The sequence below is a fragment of the Pipra filicauda genome, unplaced genomic scaffold (assembly GCF_003945595.2).
Source record: "Pipra filicauda isolate LSUMZ 115617 unplaced genomic scaffold, ASM394559v2 scaffold536_size338551_pilon, whole genome shotgun sequence".
Classification (NCBI taxonomy): Eukaryota; Metazoa; Chordata; class Aves; order Passeriformes; family Pipridae; genus Pipra; species Pipra filicauda.
Window position 1 is genome coordinate 78,774 of NW_024104683.1, and position 16,406 is coordinate 95,179.

General features: G+C 40.8%; 1 protein-coding gene across 2 annotated transcripts in view; it reads left to right on the forward strand.

Moving 5' to 3' along the window:
- The window catches only part of SHTN1 (shootin 1), a 62,251-nt gene that overhangs the window by 25,529 nt on the left and 20,316 nt on the right, over positions 1-16,406 (forward strand). For both annotated transcript variants that reach the window (XM_027726094.2, XM_027726092.2), the window contains exons 7-11: positions 609-690; positions 2,591-2,685; positions 12,644-12,790; positions 13,957-14,110; positions 16,212-16,317. In XM_027726094.2, the coding sequence (XP_027581895.1) occupies positions 609-690; positions 2,591-2,685; positions 12,644-12,790; positions 13,957-14,110; positions 16,212-16,317 (584 nt within the window). The remainder of the gene's footprint in view (positions 1-608; positions 691-2,590; positions 2,686-12,643; positions 12,791-13,956; positions 14,111-16,211; positions 16,318-16,406) is intronic.

Sequence of the window (16,406 nt, forward strand, 5' to 3'; positions counted from 1 at the left end):
GTGCAAGAAATACTTTTGTAGGACACGTAGCTTAATCACTGGTGCTACTCCATCAAGCATATCTTTAAGTTTAGCCATTGGCAGTGCCCTGTCATGGTAGTTAGACCAGCAAATTGGCTTTTTGAGCCAGCAGAGTTTCATTCCTGGTTGAAAACTGGATAAGCCATGTACTGATGCAAATCAGGACTTAGTGGCTCTTCCTGTCTATGCAAGACTTGCATTCAGAAAGACACAGCTGACAGCTCTTGGACAATAAACAGAGCCCAGGAAAAACAGCCAAAAGTCTGACTATATTAAAATGCAAAAAGTCAAGGGCAAGCTAGTAACTTCAACCAGGTGCCTGATCCTGAAAGGTTCCAAAGATATTTGCAGCTGTGACTGCAACATGCCGTGGGAGGACTGGCTCATAACCCTTTTATGACATCCGTTATGACATCTCAAGGTGGAGTAAAAATGCTTTCCATCCCATTGGAAACCCTAGCATCAAGCTAAACCTAAGAAACACAGCCGATGAAAGCAAAATACTGCTTGCATTACAGCTGTGCTATATGCCTTATGCCACTGATTAAAGTGCCCTTATTTTCTGTGTGTTCTTTCTACTTTTCTAGGTGAATAAATTGAAAGAAGAAAAGGCTGTTTTGACAACGGAAGTTGATAAGCAACAAAAACTGTTGGAGAAATGTAACAGAGGTGTGTGGTCTCAGCAGGTTCTCTAACAGTTTGCTGCATCCTTTGCAGAAGCCTCAGAGCTTTAATGTTGTAGTGTGAAGAGTAGGTTACAGAACAGCGACTGTGGTCCAGATCTGACACTCGACCTTACTGCTGCAGGCACTGCATAAACACATGGACTGTTCTAGCCTATCCATACTCCAGGAAAATGTGACAATTTAAATAGCAGGTGTTAACATGAGATAGGAAACATTTTTTCTGTGTGGCACAAGTTGCAGTGGCAAAGGCAGTCCTTCCAAGAGGTGGAGTATTGAACCTCAGTTACCTGTTTTACTAAAACATTATATCAGTTTTCATTTCAGTTGGGACACAGCTAACCATTTTGAATATCTAAAGACTTGGGAGCGACTTGGTTTATGTTCAGAGGATGATGAGAAAAAGGTGCTAGAGTGCTAGAATGTGAGAAATAAGATTTCCAAATTATGGAAGGAAATCAGAAAGTGTAAAAAGAGATGTGGCTCAGAAAAGAAAAGCTTTTGCTTAATGAAGGTGAGTGCTTCTGCATGAGCAATGGTTGACCCCAAAGAAGTATAGAGAGGAGGGGAACGTTTTTGTGCCTTGGATTACTGTGCTCTTTTCTCTTGTTCCTTATTTAGCCTCGTGAAATTAAAAATTATTTGGCTAAAAGTCTTAACTGGCTGTTTCACATTTTCCTGAAGCGGAAGACAGTGAGTCTGGCCAAGTTCTGTTAGGGCATATCCTGTAAGCTTCCACCAAGTGTCCATCTCTTCCATGTGTCTACATTGCTTAAGCTTATGACAGGCAATATTTGAAGACTCCTATAACAGCAAACTTCAGATACATTAATGAAACGTGAGCATAAAGATTTTGATGGGATGGTGTGGAAGATGAAAAGTTTCTTAAATGTTTTCTTTTTTCTAAGCATGATCAAAGGAACAACCCCTAGTTTCACATTTGCCTGTTTTCCAGGAAGGAAGGGGAAAGGTCTAGGTCCTAATGCACTGGCAACATAAAGCAAGACTTTTTTGTATGCTTGAAATGAGTTACCAGAGCATCTGTTCAATACCTACTGTATCCTGTGTCTGTGGGGCACTGGATTGGAGCTGTGTACTCAATGCATTTCAGGCAGAGGCGCTCAATTTGTCTTAAGCTTTTCTAAGTATGTGGGTTGTTTATTGGGTATTGTGCTTATCTCCAAAAAAGTAAGGAACCTGTTTACAGCTGTGTTAGAAATCCAGTGTCATCCCCTTGCAAACTAGTCTTCAGCCAATAAGAGCTAAAGCCTACGAAGATATTGCAGGTGATCACTGAGCCATGTTAGGAATAAACAGTTGAGTGCTTTCAGATGATCCTTGCTGTCCTGGACTGCAGCCTGTTCAGAGTGGTTTGGGAAGCATGTCCATGATTAAGCTTTAGCCACCCGTAGAGCCTCGCTTTTGAGAGCACAGTTTAAATACAGGCAACACAAAATTGCACTGCTTTCTTCCTGGGGCTCCTTTAAATCTCTGTTGTAAAGGGGCACATCTAGCCTCACTCAAACCAGGCAGACAAATACAGATGCCTCAAAAATAACACAGCAGTCTCTGATAGAGTCAGCAAAGCTCTCTCGAGGCCTTGGTTGCTTAGACCCAAAGAGGTAAAATATGGTCTGTGCTACCTTGTGTCTGTTACTGGAGATTTTAAGTCTGAATAGAGGAGTATTGCTTCATTCAGCAGATCAGTAATTGTGCATATATATGAGGTTTAGAGCAAGTAGGACAAAGCAAAGTGTAGGCAGAAATGTAAAACTAGGTTACACTGTCAGACAAGGATTCATGACACTAGGGAATAACAGCTTATCAAACATTAGTTCTTTTGATCCATTCGACTTTTATTTCTGATCTTGTTTTATTATAAACAGTGTCTGTGATGGCAGTAGAGGAATATGAAGAGCTCCGTGTAAACTTTGAACTGGAAAAGAACCTGCGGAAGAAAGCAGAGTCATTTGCACAAGAGGTGAGTAGTTGAGAAAAAGGGATCTTGTAAAATTAAGACATTGCAACTAGGCAAGAACTTACCACCTTGGATGACTTGATTTCAATTCACCAATTGCACTCTTGTGCAACCCCATGTCCTACTTAGCTAACATCTATACTTAATCTGTAAAACGAGTTTACTGTTTCAAGAGTGTTTATAAAGCACTTCAGAATTATTCCTGCAGTCTTAGCTATGTCCCCTTTTAAGGTGAGGCTTATAATGGGCTTATAATGATGGTTGGATCTGGGAGGGGTTATCTGCCCCTCTAGTGATACAATCTGAAGCACTGTGTCGTTCCTGAAAAGTATGTAGACTCATAAAATAAGTGCTGCAGAAATACAATATTAGCTGAGTTTTGTGCAAGTTTGGCTGCTGTGTAACATGTACCTTTTGAATAAGCTGTTGCAGGGAGCATTCAAGCTGAAAAAAAATCATTTCCATGTTCTAGAAAAGATATAAACTCCCAAAGAGGAAAATGAGTTACTGGGTAGCATGATGGAATGGCTGGTGGCTGCTCTGTTGGCTTGTGACTGGCAATGTTTGCCTTAGAAAATGCTAACAAATGCTTTCATTCTGTTGATAGACTGAAGCCCTATAAAATCATGAGTTTGGTTTAGGTTGGATTGGGTTTTTTTCTTGCTTTGTTTGCATTCTGGATTTTAAAAGCTCTGCACTTGGTTTTTACTTTCAAGGTTTTCTATCCCAAGCTGTGCATCAATATTTTCTTTAATAAAAACTGGGCTTCCTAAGTAATCATTTTTCAGGGAGCTTAAGTTTAAAGAAAGCCATTGTGTATCAAAATTACATGAATCATCAATACTGAAGTATTTTAAAGGGAAACATGTGATATCTGATATGGAGTTTAGATTTTGAAACCGTGGCTGCCAGCAAGCAGGTATTTAGCCTTCAGGAAGTCAGCTTCGAGTAGAGAGCTCTTTTGCTTTTTATCTTTGCTGCTGCTCTGTCTCAAAAAAAAAAAGAAAAAAGCTAAAAAGTGTATTTAATAACTCCTGTACAGCTGCCTGCATTCAGTCAGTTATTTTAAGCAAGGGCATATATGCATTTTGAACCCGTATAGAAAACAGTGAACAGACTTAGTGTGTTCTGTTAATGTTGTGGGTTTTGCTGGGTTTTGAGTGTTTTGGGTAGGAACAGAATCATTGCAACATTTTAAACAGAACAAAATTTTGGAGAATTTGAGATAGAACGTAAGTAAATTTGACAGTCTGGAAGCCAGGGGTGAGGAAATGAACCCAGATGTTTCTTGCACTTGCTCTCTGTCCCTGACTGTGCTTTGTGAAAAGGTTGGAGAACTTTGCAGCATTTAAGAAAACATATTGCTAAGAATGTACATTTAGCATGCATTATTACAGTATCAATCCTACATCTCCTATTGTTTTGCTTTGTCTTCTGAAGTACAGAATAATTCTGTGCTTCTGCTCATTAACTGACAACAGAAGATTGTACATAAAGGTCTTACATCTCTCAGAAATGAGTATGAATATGTAGTTAAGCTGTTTTTCAGATAAAAGTATAATCTGATACTTGAGGGCAGAATGTTGCTTCTGTTTAGATTCGTAACTGTAATGTTCAGGTACATATTCGTTTTGAACAATTACATTGAAAGTACTTTTTGTAATTGAGTAACAAACTAAGAGGCAAGAAGTTTAGTACAAGTCCAAAGAAATGCTGGTTTTTTGCAAACAGGTACTCCTTGGATTTTGTGATGATTTAGTTGTTGTCTCTTCTGAGAATATGGGCCCCTGTTGTTGCAGGCTGTCACTGTAGCTGCTCACTTGAAGCTTTTCATTCCATGAAATTCTCCCATTCAGATGGAGTCACTACAACAGTGAACTTCAGCCTGCGTTAGTCGTCCCTGTGTGTGCCTGCTTGTCTTCCTTCGGTATCCCGCTGTGCAGAAAGATGTTTAGAAAGTTTTTTGAAATAGGGGAGCATATGACAAAAAAGGCTTTGCTCATGTGTGTTTGGGGAACTAGTATTTCAAGTTAGTTAGAAATCTGTTATCATTGGCATGGTTTCACACTAATGGTGTCCCTTGAGTGACCTGAGACATTAGAGACACAGGCTCTGGCCCACAACTGCAGCCACAGCAGCAAAGCTTTCTGCTTGAGTGAGGTTGTGTGAGTGTTCTCTCACATGGATCATGTCACAAGGTCACAGCTGTGTTTTGAGAGCTAAGTTTTCTAGGATGTGCTTACAGTAGCTGTTGTTTGGATTACGCTAAGGATGTTCAGGGATTTTCTGCTTGTTTTCATTAGCCACCTGGTTTCTCTGTCCATACAGAATGTTTCTTTTAAAAAACAAATTTTCTGCTGAATTTTTGCCTGGATTTTGCAAAAGCCACAGTGGTTGGTTGTGATAAGCTGTGCGGTGTTGAGAGAAGGAATAGCTTTTGAGTAAAGGGCAACACTGTACGTCCAGTGCTTTGTGCTCAGCCTCTTTGGAGCACTTCAAGAAAGGAAATAGGCTCCAAGTAATGCAGTTGTCACCACAGCACCGTGGCAGAGACTGTGGAATGGCACATCTTAGTGTTTGTGATATCTCAAACAGCCCAAACACGTCTTTTAGCTTGAAATATAGAAGTGCTGCCTGCGGAGGGGCTTCTTTGGTGGTGGGCACGTTGTCTTTCAGGGGGCTAGGGTATCTGAAGTTTGCCTTCATGGGGTGGTTGGCCCACGTATTCACAGTCACCCCTTTCTCCATAGTGTGGCTTCATCCTCCAGCTTTGCCTTCCTGAGGTTGCATTGGAGCTGCAATGGGAAGGGACCAGGGAAGGGACGGGTGTAGCCTGCTTTTTGAAGGGGTGCCCTTTGCCTGCTGCCCTTTTAACAGGTGAGGAAGATTTGCCACAGGTGAGCACTTGGGAGTGCAGGTGTGAGAGATAATGGGTGGGTGAGCATGTGTGCAGGAGCAAACGCAGATGGAGGAGAGGAAAGATGTGGAGCAAGAGATGGGGAGTGAGCACATATAGGAGTGAGCGAGCACTTGAAAATCAGAGCTTTTGATTAAAATAAAAAACCCCAATACAGCTTTAATTATAGTCATGCTGCTGGCACCACCATAATATATATTTAATTAATCAAAAATGATCCAACTTCAAACATTAGAATTCATGCTCTTTAGAGGTTCTAAAGAAACTGAGTAAATATTGTCAGCCGTGGTGTGGAGAGGGGGAAGGAAAAGCAAAGAGGATTTGAAGTGAGTCACAATCCGTTGTGAAAGGTACAGGAATCTGCATAAAAGAACTAAATAAATAGAGTGTGTAAGGGGCGGAGGCATGGAAAAATCTGTACCTGCCTGACTAAAACAGGGTTGTTAACACAGGAATCTTGGCAAGCTTAACCAGAATTCTAGTGTCAGGTTTAAGAGACACTGTAAGATCTCTCAGCTGTTTGTGAAGTAGTTTACAGGAAAACAAAGGAAGGTAAAGAGTATCTTGAAGGCCATTGCAATAAAATAGAGGCTAGCCCTGAAAAGCACTCTTCCACAAAGATGAGCAAAATACAATACATACAAGCCAAAGCAAGCCAAAAGAGGGGAACATGGTGTGAGAAGTAAATTGAAAGTCTTAGCGATGTAAAAATCTCAGGAGTTTTACAAAATAATCTTACATAAGTGGTTTGTTAAACATACATTCTGCCTTGCAAAAATATTTTGTAAAGAGATGTTGTAATTTAACCCCAGCTGGAAACTCAGCCCCTTGCTCACTCCCCCCGATAGGAGGAGAGAATCAGAAGATAAAAATGAGAAAAGTCATGGGTTGAGATAAAGACAGCTTCATAAGTAAAGCAAAAGCTGCACACAGAAACAAAGCAAAACAAGAAATTCCTTCACTGCATCCCGTGGGCAGACTGGAGTTCAGCCTTCCCCAGGAAAGCAGGACTCCCATCACATATAACTTGGGAAGACAAACTCCATCACTCTGAATGTCCCCCACTTCCTTCTTCTTCCCCAAGCTTTACGTGCAGAGAATGATGCCATATGGTCTGGAATATCCCTGTGGTCAGTTGGGGTCCCCAGCTATGTCCCCTCCTAGCAATTTGTACACCCCCAGCTCACTTGCTGGTGGGGTTGGGTGAGGAGCAGAAAAGGTCTTGACTCTCTGTAGACCCTGCCCAGCAATAAGGAAAATATCTTTCTGTTATCAGTGCTGTTTTCAGCGAAAATCCAAAACACAGCCCCGTATCAGCTGCTATGAAGAATATTAACTATTAGTTTTTGTCCTTTGTATCGTGAAGAAATAGAAATGAAGTGTCAAACTGCTGAGCAGTTTGCTGGAGTGCCTCTCACTTCTCAGTCTAGCACAGGCTTTTGCTCAAAATGCACAACTGGCAAAAAGTGAAAGGTTTCCCAGGTGTTTATGGTAACCTGTAAAAATGTTTCCAGTTGAGAAGTTGAAAGGCTGCATTCAAAGGAACTAAGATCCAGATGGATAAAAAATTAAGTGGATCTGTAATGTGCATCGTTCATCCTTCCATTGACTTTCCCTCCAATGCTCAATACTTATGGATGCCTTAAAATGCCATGCTACACCTGTCTGTGCTTCTAAGTAACTATTGCACAACAACATGTTTGCATTTAACTTGTATTTCCTCAAAATACCAGCATCCCATAGGTGGGCCAGTGCACAGCTGACATTACTTACTCTGAGACTGAATCTTCCCATAGAGAAAGGTAAAAGGTGGCTATCATTTTATAAGACTTGGGGGAAATTATTGTCATTCTTAACAGATGTCTGCACTACTCATGAGGTTGCATGCAGTGGATTTGGTTATCTTGATGATGTGAGCCCCCAGAGAGTGCTTCCTCAGATGCATTTGTGACTTTTGGGTTAATTTGTGAGGACTTTTGCATTAATGTGCTACATCTTTGAGTGGGTCCTGCAAAACCCGCACTCATGGAGCAACTCTGCTTACAAGTACCACACTCTGTGCATTACCGGGGGAGTTCAGCAGCAACTGATATCTGAAGGTAATTAATTTGCTGTCCAGCTGACTGAACTGGAAATAATAATTAAACATGATAAATAGTGCTTGAATTCTCCTGAGCTTGAATGTTACCACTTTTGAAGTATGATGTAATGCTAATGTTTTTGTTAGGCTTCTTCCCAAGAACATGCTTGTGAAATGGTAACAGATGTCTGCTCCAGGAAACTATCTCTTTGGTCTCTTTCTGTCCCCCCCCCCATCTGTTTTGTTCAGGCAGTCAATCTATGGGGAAAAGAAGTGAAGAGGTTTCTTCCTTTTCTATGTGGTGTGTGATCTACTTCTGAACATATTAGATGGTGTATAAATGCTGCAAGACTGTGAGCATTATAGAATGTATCACTATGCTTTTACCATGAGAAAAAAAATCCCTGTAGGAAATGCAGAAATAAGTAACAATTAGGATTATTTTTTTCCCTTTATTTTGGGCCTTGGGTGGTTGGGCCTCATAAGAAAAGAATGAGTGCTGTAATTTGTCAACTTCTTTTATATAGAACAAGCTGGTAAAATAAATAATACTCTGGTTTTAAGGAAGTCACACCTTTGATGGGAATTCAGTTTTCTCACGCTCAAAATACATACTCCAAGCTTCTCTGTGGTGAGAAGCAAATGATGGACAAGAAATAGACTTAACTACTCCAGTTCTCCCATTCTGAATAAATTAGACCTCTTCTTCTGAGCCACAAAAAGTGCTAATGCTACATCTTTTAACTCTTTAGAAATAGTCCCTTCAGACATTGTCTGGCAATTAGCCAAATAACTAAAACCAGCTGTATTGTAGCTTTATTAGTCTAAAGTATTATTACTCATCTAGACAAGTTGGCTGCCCATATTAGGCACATGTCCTTTTTCATGGTCACATTGCTCAGTTTTCTTTTGCAGTTTGAAAATCCAACTAGGACTAGTCTTTGGCTCCTCTAAAGGAATATATTTTTTTTTTTCCCTGATTAGCCATTGAATTAAAAGCCACACCTGGACTTATATTTTAATCCAAGTACCTTCTGAATTTAGAGCTACTTAGTGCTCTGTCAGGCCATAATCACCAGATCACTGTCTCCGTCACATAAAAATCCTTCAAACAGCCTGTTCTTTTGGGGAGATAGAAGTACCTTGATCCTACCTCCCTTGGGGTGTGTTTCAGGTCTGAACATAAGGCTTCAGGGTACCCAGGATGCAAAAGGCATCAGCTTCTGTAAACTGTGACAAATGTGGATGAATGGGTTGCCACTCCATGAGCATGTCTCACTGATTTTTCACTGGGCTGTGGGAGGGGATGGGGCAGCGCTGCTCAGGATTGAAATAAGGGCCAACTGCTCAGTCAAGTGATCTTTTCTGTTTGAGACTTCCCAAATTTTACTCTGCCTTGCTATTTGCCTTTTGTTATTCTATTCATATTGTATAGTGTTTGCCACTGATTTTTATTTTACTTTATGCAACCAGTGATTACCCCAGTATAAAAGTGCTGCTGTATTGGGACCTTCTTCTCCCTTCAAGCTGTAGCTAAGACAAAAATGGCAAATACCCAAATGATGTACAGATGAAAGTGGAGTCACACATGGATATTAAAGCATTTCTTTTGGCCTCATTTTGCTCCTGGGAGAAGAGTTAGTTGGAAAGCGTCCAGTTTTCCCCTGAACGTTACTTGAACGAGGGTCAGTGTTCCCAGGGACTTGACACTAACGCAGTTGCTTTCTAACTTTTTTAATGAGGAAGAATTCCTTTTTCAGCTCTGGTGTAAACAAAAAGCAGCTGCAGCGAATGCTCTGTTGGGTAATGGTTGGAGCAAGAGTCTGAGAATGAGGTGTGGTCCCACTGAGGTCAAGGGAAAAACTTCCAGTATTTTCACCCCCTTCTCTTTTTTCACCTCCTCAATTCTTGTGTAAAGTCTACTAATGGAAGGTGGCCAAGTCCCAGATTTCCTGCGGTTTGAGGCTTCTCTTCGTAAACTGGGGGGGGAAAGATACATAACTGGTTTGCACAGCACTTGGAGATTTTTAAAATTAGAATGATAGGTGTAAGCAAACTATTTTTCTTTGTGATCTGCCTTTAACTGCAGTTGTGGTCTCAGTGGATTCCTCCACTATCGACTTGTGTTTCCAGCATTGATTGGGATACTCTGCAGATAATTGTCAAGCAGGTGGCAAAGTCGGAACTAATCCATTCGTTGGTTAAATTCCACCTCGTCCAAGTAATCTTGTTAGTAGCTGTTTTGCCCTTTCAGCAGTCACTTTAATTAATATTCAGGGTTGTGCAGACAGTCAGATTTCTGCCCTGCTGAAGCAGGAATTGATTTTTTTAAATTTTAAATTAGAAATAATTTCTAAGGGTCTTTTTTGTCCTGTTTCAAACACAGAGCAGCCTCTTAAAAACTTGCAATCAGTTCATCACCAGCTTTCTGTCTGCTTTGTCTGACACAACTGTCCTGTCTAGTTTTGTCCCTTCCATTTAGAATATGCTGGCACTTAAAGAACATATGTGTAAGTAACTTCTGAAATGGATGGGACTCCCCATGCGGTCTGATTGCAGTCTTACATTATAAGCAACAATTTTTTTTGTGGTGTTGAAGACATTTGCATATATATATATATGTATATAAATTGTAAGCAGGAACGTATTTGCAGTATCATGAAAGCAATTTAGAATGGTGATTGAAAATGCAGGACTTTATGTGAAAGCTTCCGAATGAAAAAATTTTCACCCAGGTCTTCAAAAGGATTTTTTTCATTTTGCAGAAGAACATGAAACAAAGTGAATATGAATTTTCTGCATTTGGTGAAGTATCTGCTCAAGTTGAAGAAATCAAGTTGCTCTACTTGATTTCTTCTTGTTTTGGCAGCTTTCTGCTCCCTCAGGCTGGAACAACTCTGTTGGATCTAGTGGCAGCAACTTGGTGAAGAAAATCTGCAATAGATCACCTCGAACTATTTTTTAGATTCCAAAAAGGATAAATCCAAGTTTTCACTTTGCTTTGAAGGTTCACAGTGGGTAAACTGAGATGTTTGCTAAAGGTGGCTTTTAGGGAGATGTTGGTTCTGTCAGGGTTAAATAACTTCTGAGTGACTTGACTGCAACACAGGAGGCTTTGACCCAGTATTGAGTTCTTTAGCAGTGATTTGGGCCTTTCTCAACTATGATATTTCAAAGATGCTGTTTCTTTTAAAAATATAAACTGTTAAAGGAATGAGTGGCAATGCAAAGGCAAACCTTTATGGATTGTTGTGGGTAACTTTGATTCTGGAATTCTCTTGCCTTTGAATTGGTTTTGCCACTGCCCTACTAGTGTAAGGTAACATAAGCATAATGGTTTGACTGGCAGAATTTAGGGACAGGGAGCTGATGTCCAGTGCACATTTGCAGCACACCACTGTGGCCTGTGTATTGTCATCGATTTGGTTTTGTTTGTTTTCTAGCAAAGTGCAGTACTAGAGCCTACGTTCATCATTTCCTCTCCATCGAATGTTTCCAGTGCTTTATTGCTGCCCCCACGGCCCAGCTCTGCCCAGTGGAGTGTTCAGGGCAGTTTTTATTGCTATTAGGGCCGCATCAATTGGCTCCTGCTGGCCTGCAGGGTCAGGCTGTGCTGCCACTCAGAGTTCAGCACGGTCAGTGGGTCTCTGTCTGCACAGCTCCAGAGAGCTGCTTGCTAGGAAGGCTCAGTTGAAGTGGCTGTGCAAAGCACTGGATGGAGTGCTTGCCACAAATCTGCATCAGCTCGTACTTCTTGGATATCCAGTTGTATTAAAACAAGTAAATCACATAGCATTGTAGTAGCACCAGATGGGAAGAAACCATATTTCGTCTGTACATTTCGTTTGTGAATGAATAGGATGGGAATTTGGAATTTTTGTATTTCTAATACCTTATTCTTAAAATACCTTCGTGCTTTTGCTGTGCTCTACAATACAAGTGTTTTTACGGTCTGAGGGAGCATCTGCATTCTCAGACTGTTCTCTGTTCTCCTGCCATAAGTGGCTCTGCTGACCTGTGCACACTCATCTGAGACCTCAGCATGACCCAGTCCCTGTTTCTGCTGTAAGAACAGGCATGGCTGAGCTTTTCGAGTGGAAGCCCGTGTTGCCTGGGGGAAAACCTCTACCTGAAAGAGATGTCAAGGTGCAGAATAACTTCACTAGGAATTTTTTTGTCAGGAAGCAATCTCTTATTACCGGGTTCCTAAACAGTCTGGAAGGAGCAGATCTCTCACAGAAACTGCATGTGCTGCCAGCCTCTGCACCTCTTAGGTGAAGCCTGGAGGAGTGTGTGGTATTTTTATCAGTGTCAAGTCTTCAGACTATTTGATTTTCACCCCCCCCAATGTTCATTCGCCATATCAAAAATGTAACTTGGGAAGGGGAAAGAACACAAGGATCAGAACTAAAAGGCTGAAATTGCCCTGAAATGCCTTTTCCTGGGGCAAGTGCATACAGTGATTACACAGACATGGAGTGAAATTCGTTTCCCGAAGATTCTCCATCATTCACATATCCAGGTAACCCTCAAATAAATGGGCTTTATGCCAAGGCTTGCATACATGTTTGAGGAGGTAACCTATGAATTCACAGACATTTATCCTCCACCTAGAGTTCTTTCAGTCTTTCCAGAGCTCCCCAAATGGAGGCCAGATTGTTCCCATTTCCAGGAAACAAAATTCAGAGATGTGCTTAAACTTTGAATGCTGCCAACGTGTGGGTAATTGAGGTGTAGCAGTGGGTGGTTCTCAGCAAACACCTGGTTCCTTTCAGTGTGAGCTTAGCTCCTGTAAATTTTACTCTCAAACTTCCTTTCCCCCTCCTTCTCACCTTCTTCCTCACTATTTCTGCCACATTAACACCCTGTTAACTTCATTTTCTTTCCAATTGCTATTTTCCCCAGGATAGCATTAGACTGTGCCTAACTGTTGTTTTTGTTGGGTGTGGGTTTTGTTTTGGCAGATGTTTATTGAACAGAACAAGATGAAAAGGCAGAGTCAGTTGCTTCTGCAAAATTCTGCTCCTGATCAACAGCTTTTGAAGGCTTTGGATGACAATGCTAAGCTAACCCAGACATTAGAAGAAGAGAGGCTTCAACACCAGCAAAAGGTAAAACTGTGTTTCTTTCCCCTTATGTGGAAGTCTTTGAAAGTCTCCAGAATTTAAGGAGTGTCGTCTCTTTATTGTATTCAGAGTTATTTGAGATCTTATCCGCTTAAGAGTTCAGAGTTTATAAGCTAAGTTTCTGAGAAGATTCTGATTCCCTTTTTCTGGGTCACTGTTAAGACACGAGTACAAAACTTGAAGGCTTTTCAGCCTGAAGCCTCTGGTTTAGGTAGGTATTTTATTCTGAATGTCAGTAAAGTGCAGTTACAAGCACTAAGTCAAGTTCCATTAAGTAAAGAGATGACGGGAGAATATGTTGGACATTGAGTAGTGTAAAGGCTATCTTGGGAGGATAAGCTTAGAATACCAGGAGGTGAGAGGTAGGCAGTTCCTAGGCAGAGGTAGTAGTCTGGGTCTTGCTAAAGAAATGGATGGGGAAAAGCCAAGCATACTGGAGCAGGGAAAGGGTAGTTGAATGCTACAGTGTGGATCTAAATAGGATCTAAAATGCTGGGATATAAACAAATATATTCTTTAAAACTGGACTAGATAAATCTCTTAGCTGGGAGAAATCACCATTGCTTTCTCAGAAAATGAGCTTTCCTTTAGCCCTGAGGCATGTTCTCACAAATCTGATAATGAGTCTAGAGCAAAAGGTACATATTTAGGGAGCTGGGACTTTATTGCTACTCTGCATCTGAATGCTGCCTCTGAATCAGGTATTCCATAATTCACCCGCTGGCATCTGCATGAGTTGAGACAAGGGAGCTTAAATAACCAGCCTGTCAGTGGAAGCAGTCAGTAAGAGAACAAAAATGTCAACGTTCTCGTGCTTCAAATGAGGAAATGTTCTGAAATTAAATTCTAATTATGTGATAAAAATTCTATAAAAAGAAAAGGGAGCGACTTACAGCTTAAGTACTTTAGAGCTAAAGACATATTCTAAAGAAGAGATAAAGCAAGTTGGGATCATAATAGGAAATTCTGACATCTCTCGGAAAAATCTCTTCAGCTCTCGTTCAAACATTTTCCTCTTTCTAGGACTTGTAGTTCACTCCTATACTATAACATTATGTTTTCAGGATAACTGTGCCTAGTGGGTTATTTGTCAACAGGAGGGACAGAAAATGGATTTTATTGAGATGAATGCTCTTGTTTGCCAACTGCAGATCAAAGAATTGGAAGAGCAGCTAGAGAATCAAGCACTGCATAAGGAGATTAGTCGTCTTAAACAGCAACTAGAACTTCTGGAAGAAGATAAAAAGGAACTAGAGCTTAAATGTCAGCACTCCGAAGAAAAAGCTAGAGACCTAAAGCATTCAGGTAAAATTGTGTAATGACTTTCATTTTAGAGGTGAAGTGTGTGGAGGGTGATTGGTGCACATCTAATGGAATTATACATGTTATATTTGAGACCTCAGAAGCTTTTGTTCAGCTGAGATCCAGGCCTGTATTTCACTAGACAAAGTACAGCAACTGCCCTTAAATGCAGAACAATCATGTCCAAAATGTGTGTGAAAAAATAACCTTGTAAAAACTTCTGTAAGGTATAAAAATACTGTTGTTAAATTGCCCTGAGTCTTACAGATGGATATATACATGGTATGGGTGTCTGTGTGAAAGACACAATCCTTCAAACTCAATTTTCTTACCTAGTTTAAAAAAAAGTACAGTGGTATAACTAAGCAGAGGTTTGTCAGACTGGGGAGTCTTCATTGTATGAATTGTACAAAAACATCCCATAATTATCAAGCTACCCAGCCGTTTAATAGTCTTGCAATAGAAGACACCAGTGAAAATAAAGACACGTTTTAGCTCTTCATATTGACATGTGAGAAAACCATGTCTGTTGATGTGAGAGGGTCTGGAGGGGTGGGCTGTTGTTTTTTATTTAAACAGTTATTTCAAAGATGAGTACTGCCTTCAGAGCCCTACAAAGGGAGTTAGCCAAGCAAATCCAGGGGGCTGTTATGGCTCATATCCATGAGAATTACACATCTAAATCTCTTACTTGTGGTTGAATACTTAGTTCAATGAATGAAAGGAAAGAAACAGGCTTGCTAGCTACTAAGATGTAAACTAACTCCCAAAGAATACAAACAGAAAAGATTCACAGAATATTTAGTAGGGAACAACTGTTGCAGTGCAGGTTCATACAGTTATTGCAGTCAGGATGGTGCCTGGCTTGTCTGTAGCATCCTGTCCACTGAATGAGGAAATTTCTGATCTAAGGCTCTGAATTTGAAATTGGTTTTAAAAAGGGCTCTTGGTGTGTGTGACCTCATTATAGGGAATGTGGGGCCATGGCTGGTTAAGAATTTGCATGTGCATTTGCTTGCAGTCCTTGTTCAGTTCAAGGCCCATGCAAGTGCAAGGTTCAAGTTTGATACCTGCTCAGAGCAACGTTTGAGCCCCTGTCACGGGAGGCCAAAGTCTCTGTCCTCGGTTAAGGCTTCATGCATAGCCATGTTTTTTTGAAACATATCCTCAAGAACAGGGTTATCTTTGAGCTTGTTAGCAGTCCTTGTTGGAAGAACTGCTTTGTGTTAGTTTTACATTACCCACCCCTGCCACCCTCTACCTACAATATGCCTGGGCAGCAGATTGTTTCCATCCAGGCTTGTTTGTTCTTCAGAAGGAATTTATCAGCATAAAGGTTGTACCTGGAATTTAAAGTCACTCAGTTGATCTTTAATTTTTTTACCTTCTAAAATTTAAAATTAAGTGTAAAATATTGTAATTTTAATTTGAATCTATCATTACAAGAGCAAAGAACCTGTGCAGGGCTAAGAGTTGGACTCAATGATCCCTGGGGATCCCTTCCAACTCAGGATATTCTGTGATTCTGTGAGCCATATCCACGTGAGATTCCTATTGTATCAGAACAATTGCTGAGAATTTCTGTAACTAAAAGAAATTCAAGACTTTTTTTCCCCTCTGTTTCTGCCCTTCCCCATTAATTACACTTGACAGCATTTCAAGTGCAGAAAAGTAATTTCCGTGTTTTAGATCTGACATGTAAACAGAAGAGAAAGAATATACTTTCTGTTACCACCCAGATTTGACCATTTTTATGGGGAAAACCCACATCACCATCCAGTCTGGAAGCTGAAATTGTCAACTTCTTCCATCTCGTTAGCTCATTCTCAAATGCAGCCTCAAACAGACCATCACCGGAATGGGATGAAGTTTTCCCTGCTCTGTCATTTTATATGAAGAATCCTGTATGAGGGGGAGTTTAATGGGAATCCCATGTGTCTAGGACATTGTTCTTGGTAGAAAGTGTTGCTGAAAATAGGACTTCCTAGCAGTGGTGTGGTTTAGTATCGTTGTTTGTTCTTTAGTTAATAAGTAGCATTTTTTTCTTCAACCGTCAGAGTTGGTTTTGAGACTCACTGTGGTTTGTTTTATTGATCTTGTGCAGTTGATGAACTTCAAAAACGAGTACAGCAGTCTGAAAATCCTGCACCACCTCCTCCTCCACCGCCCCCTCCTCCCCTCCCTCCGCCCCCCCCTCCCAACCCTATACGGTAAGTGCTGGGAGGGGCACAGCGTTAATGCTTTAATACTTTGCACGGGCACAATTCATTACAGGAGCTTGCATCCAAGCAGGAAGAGT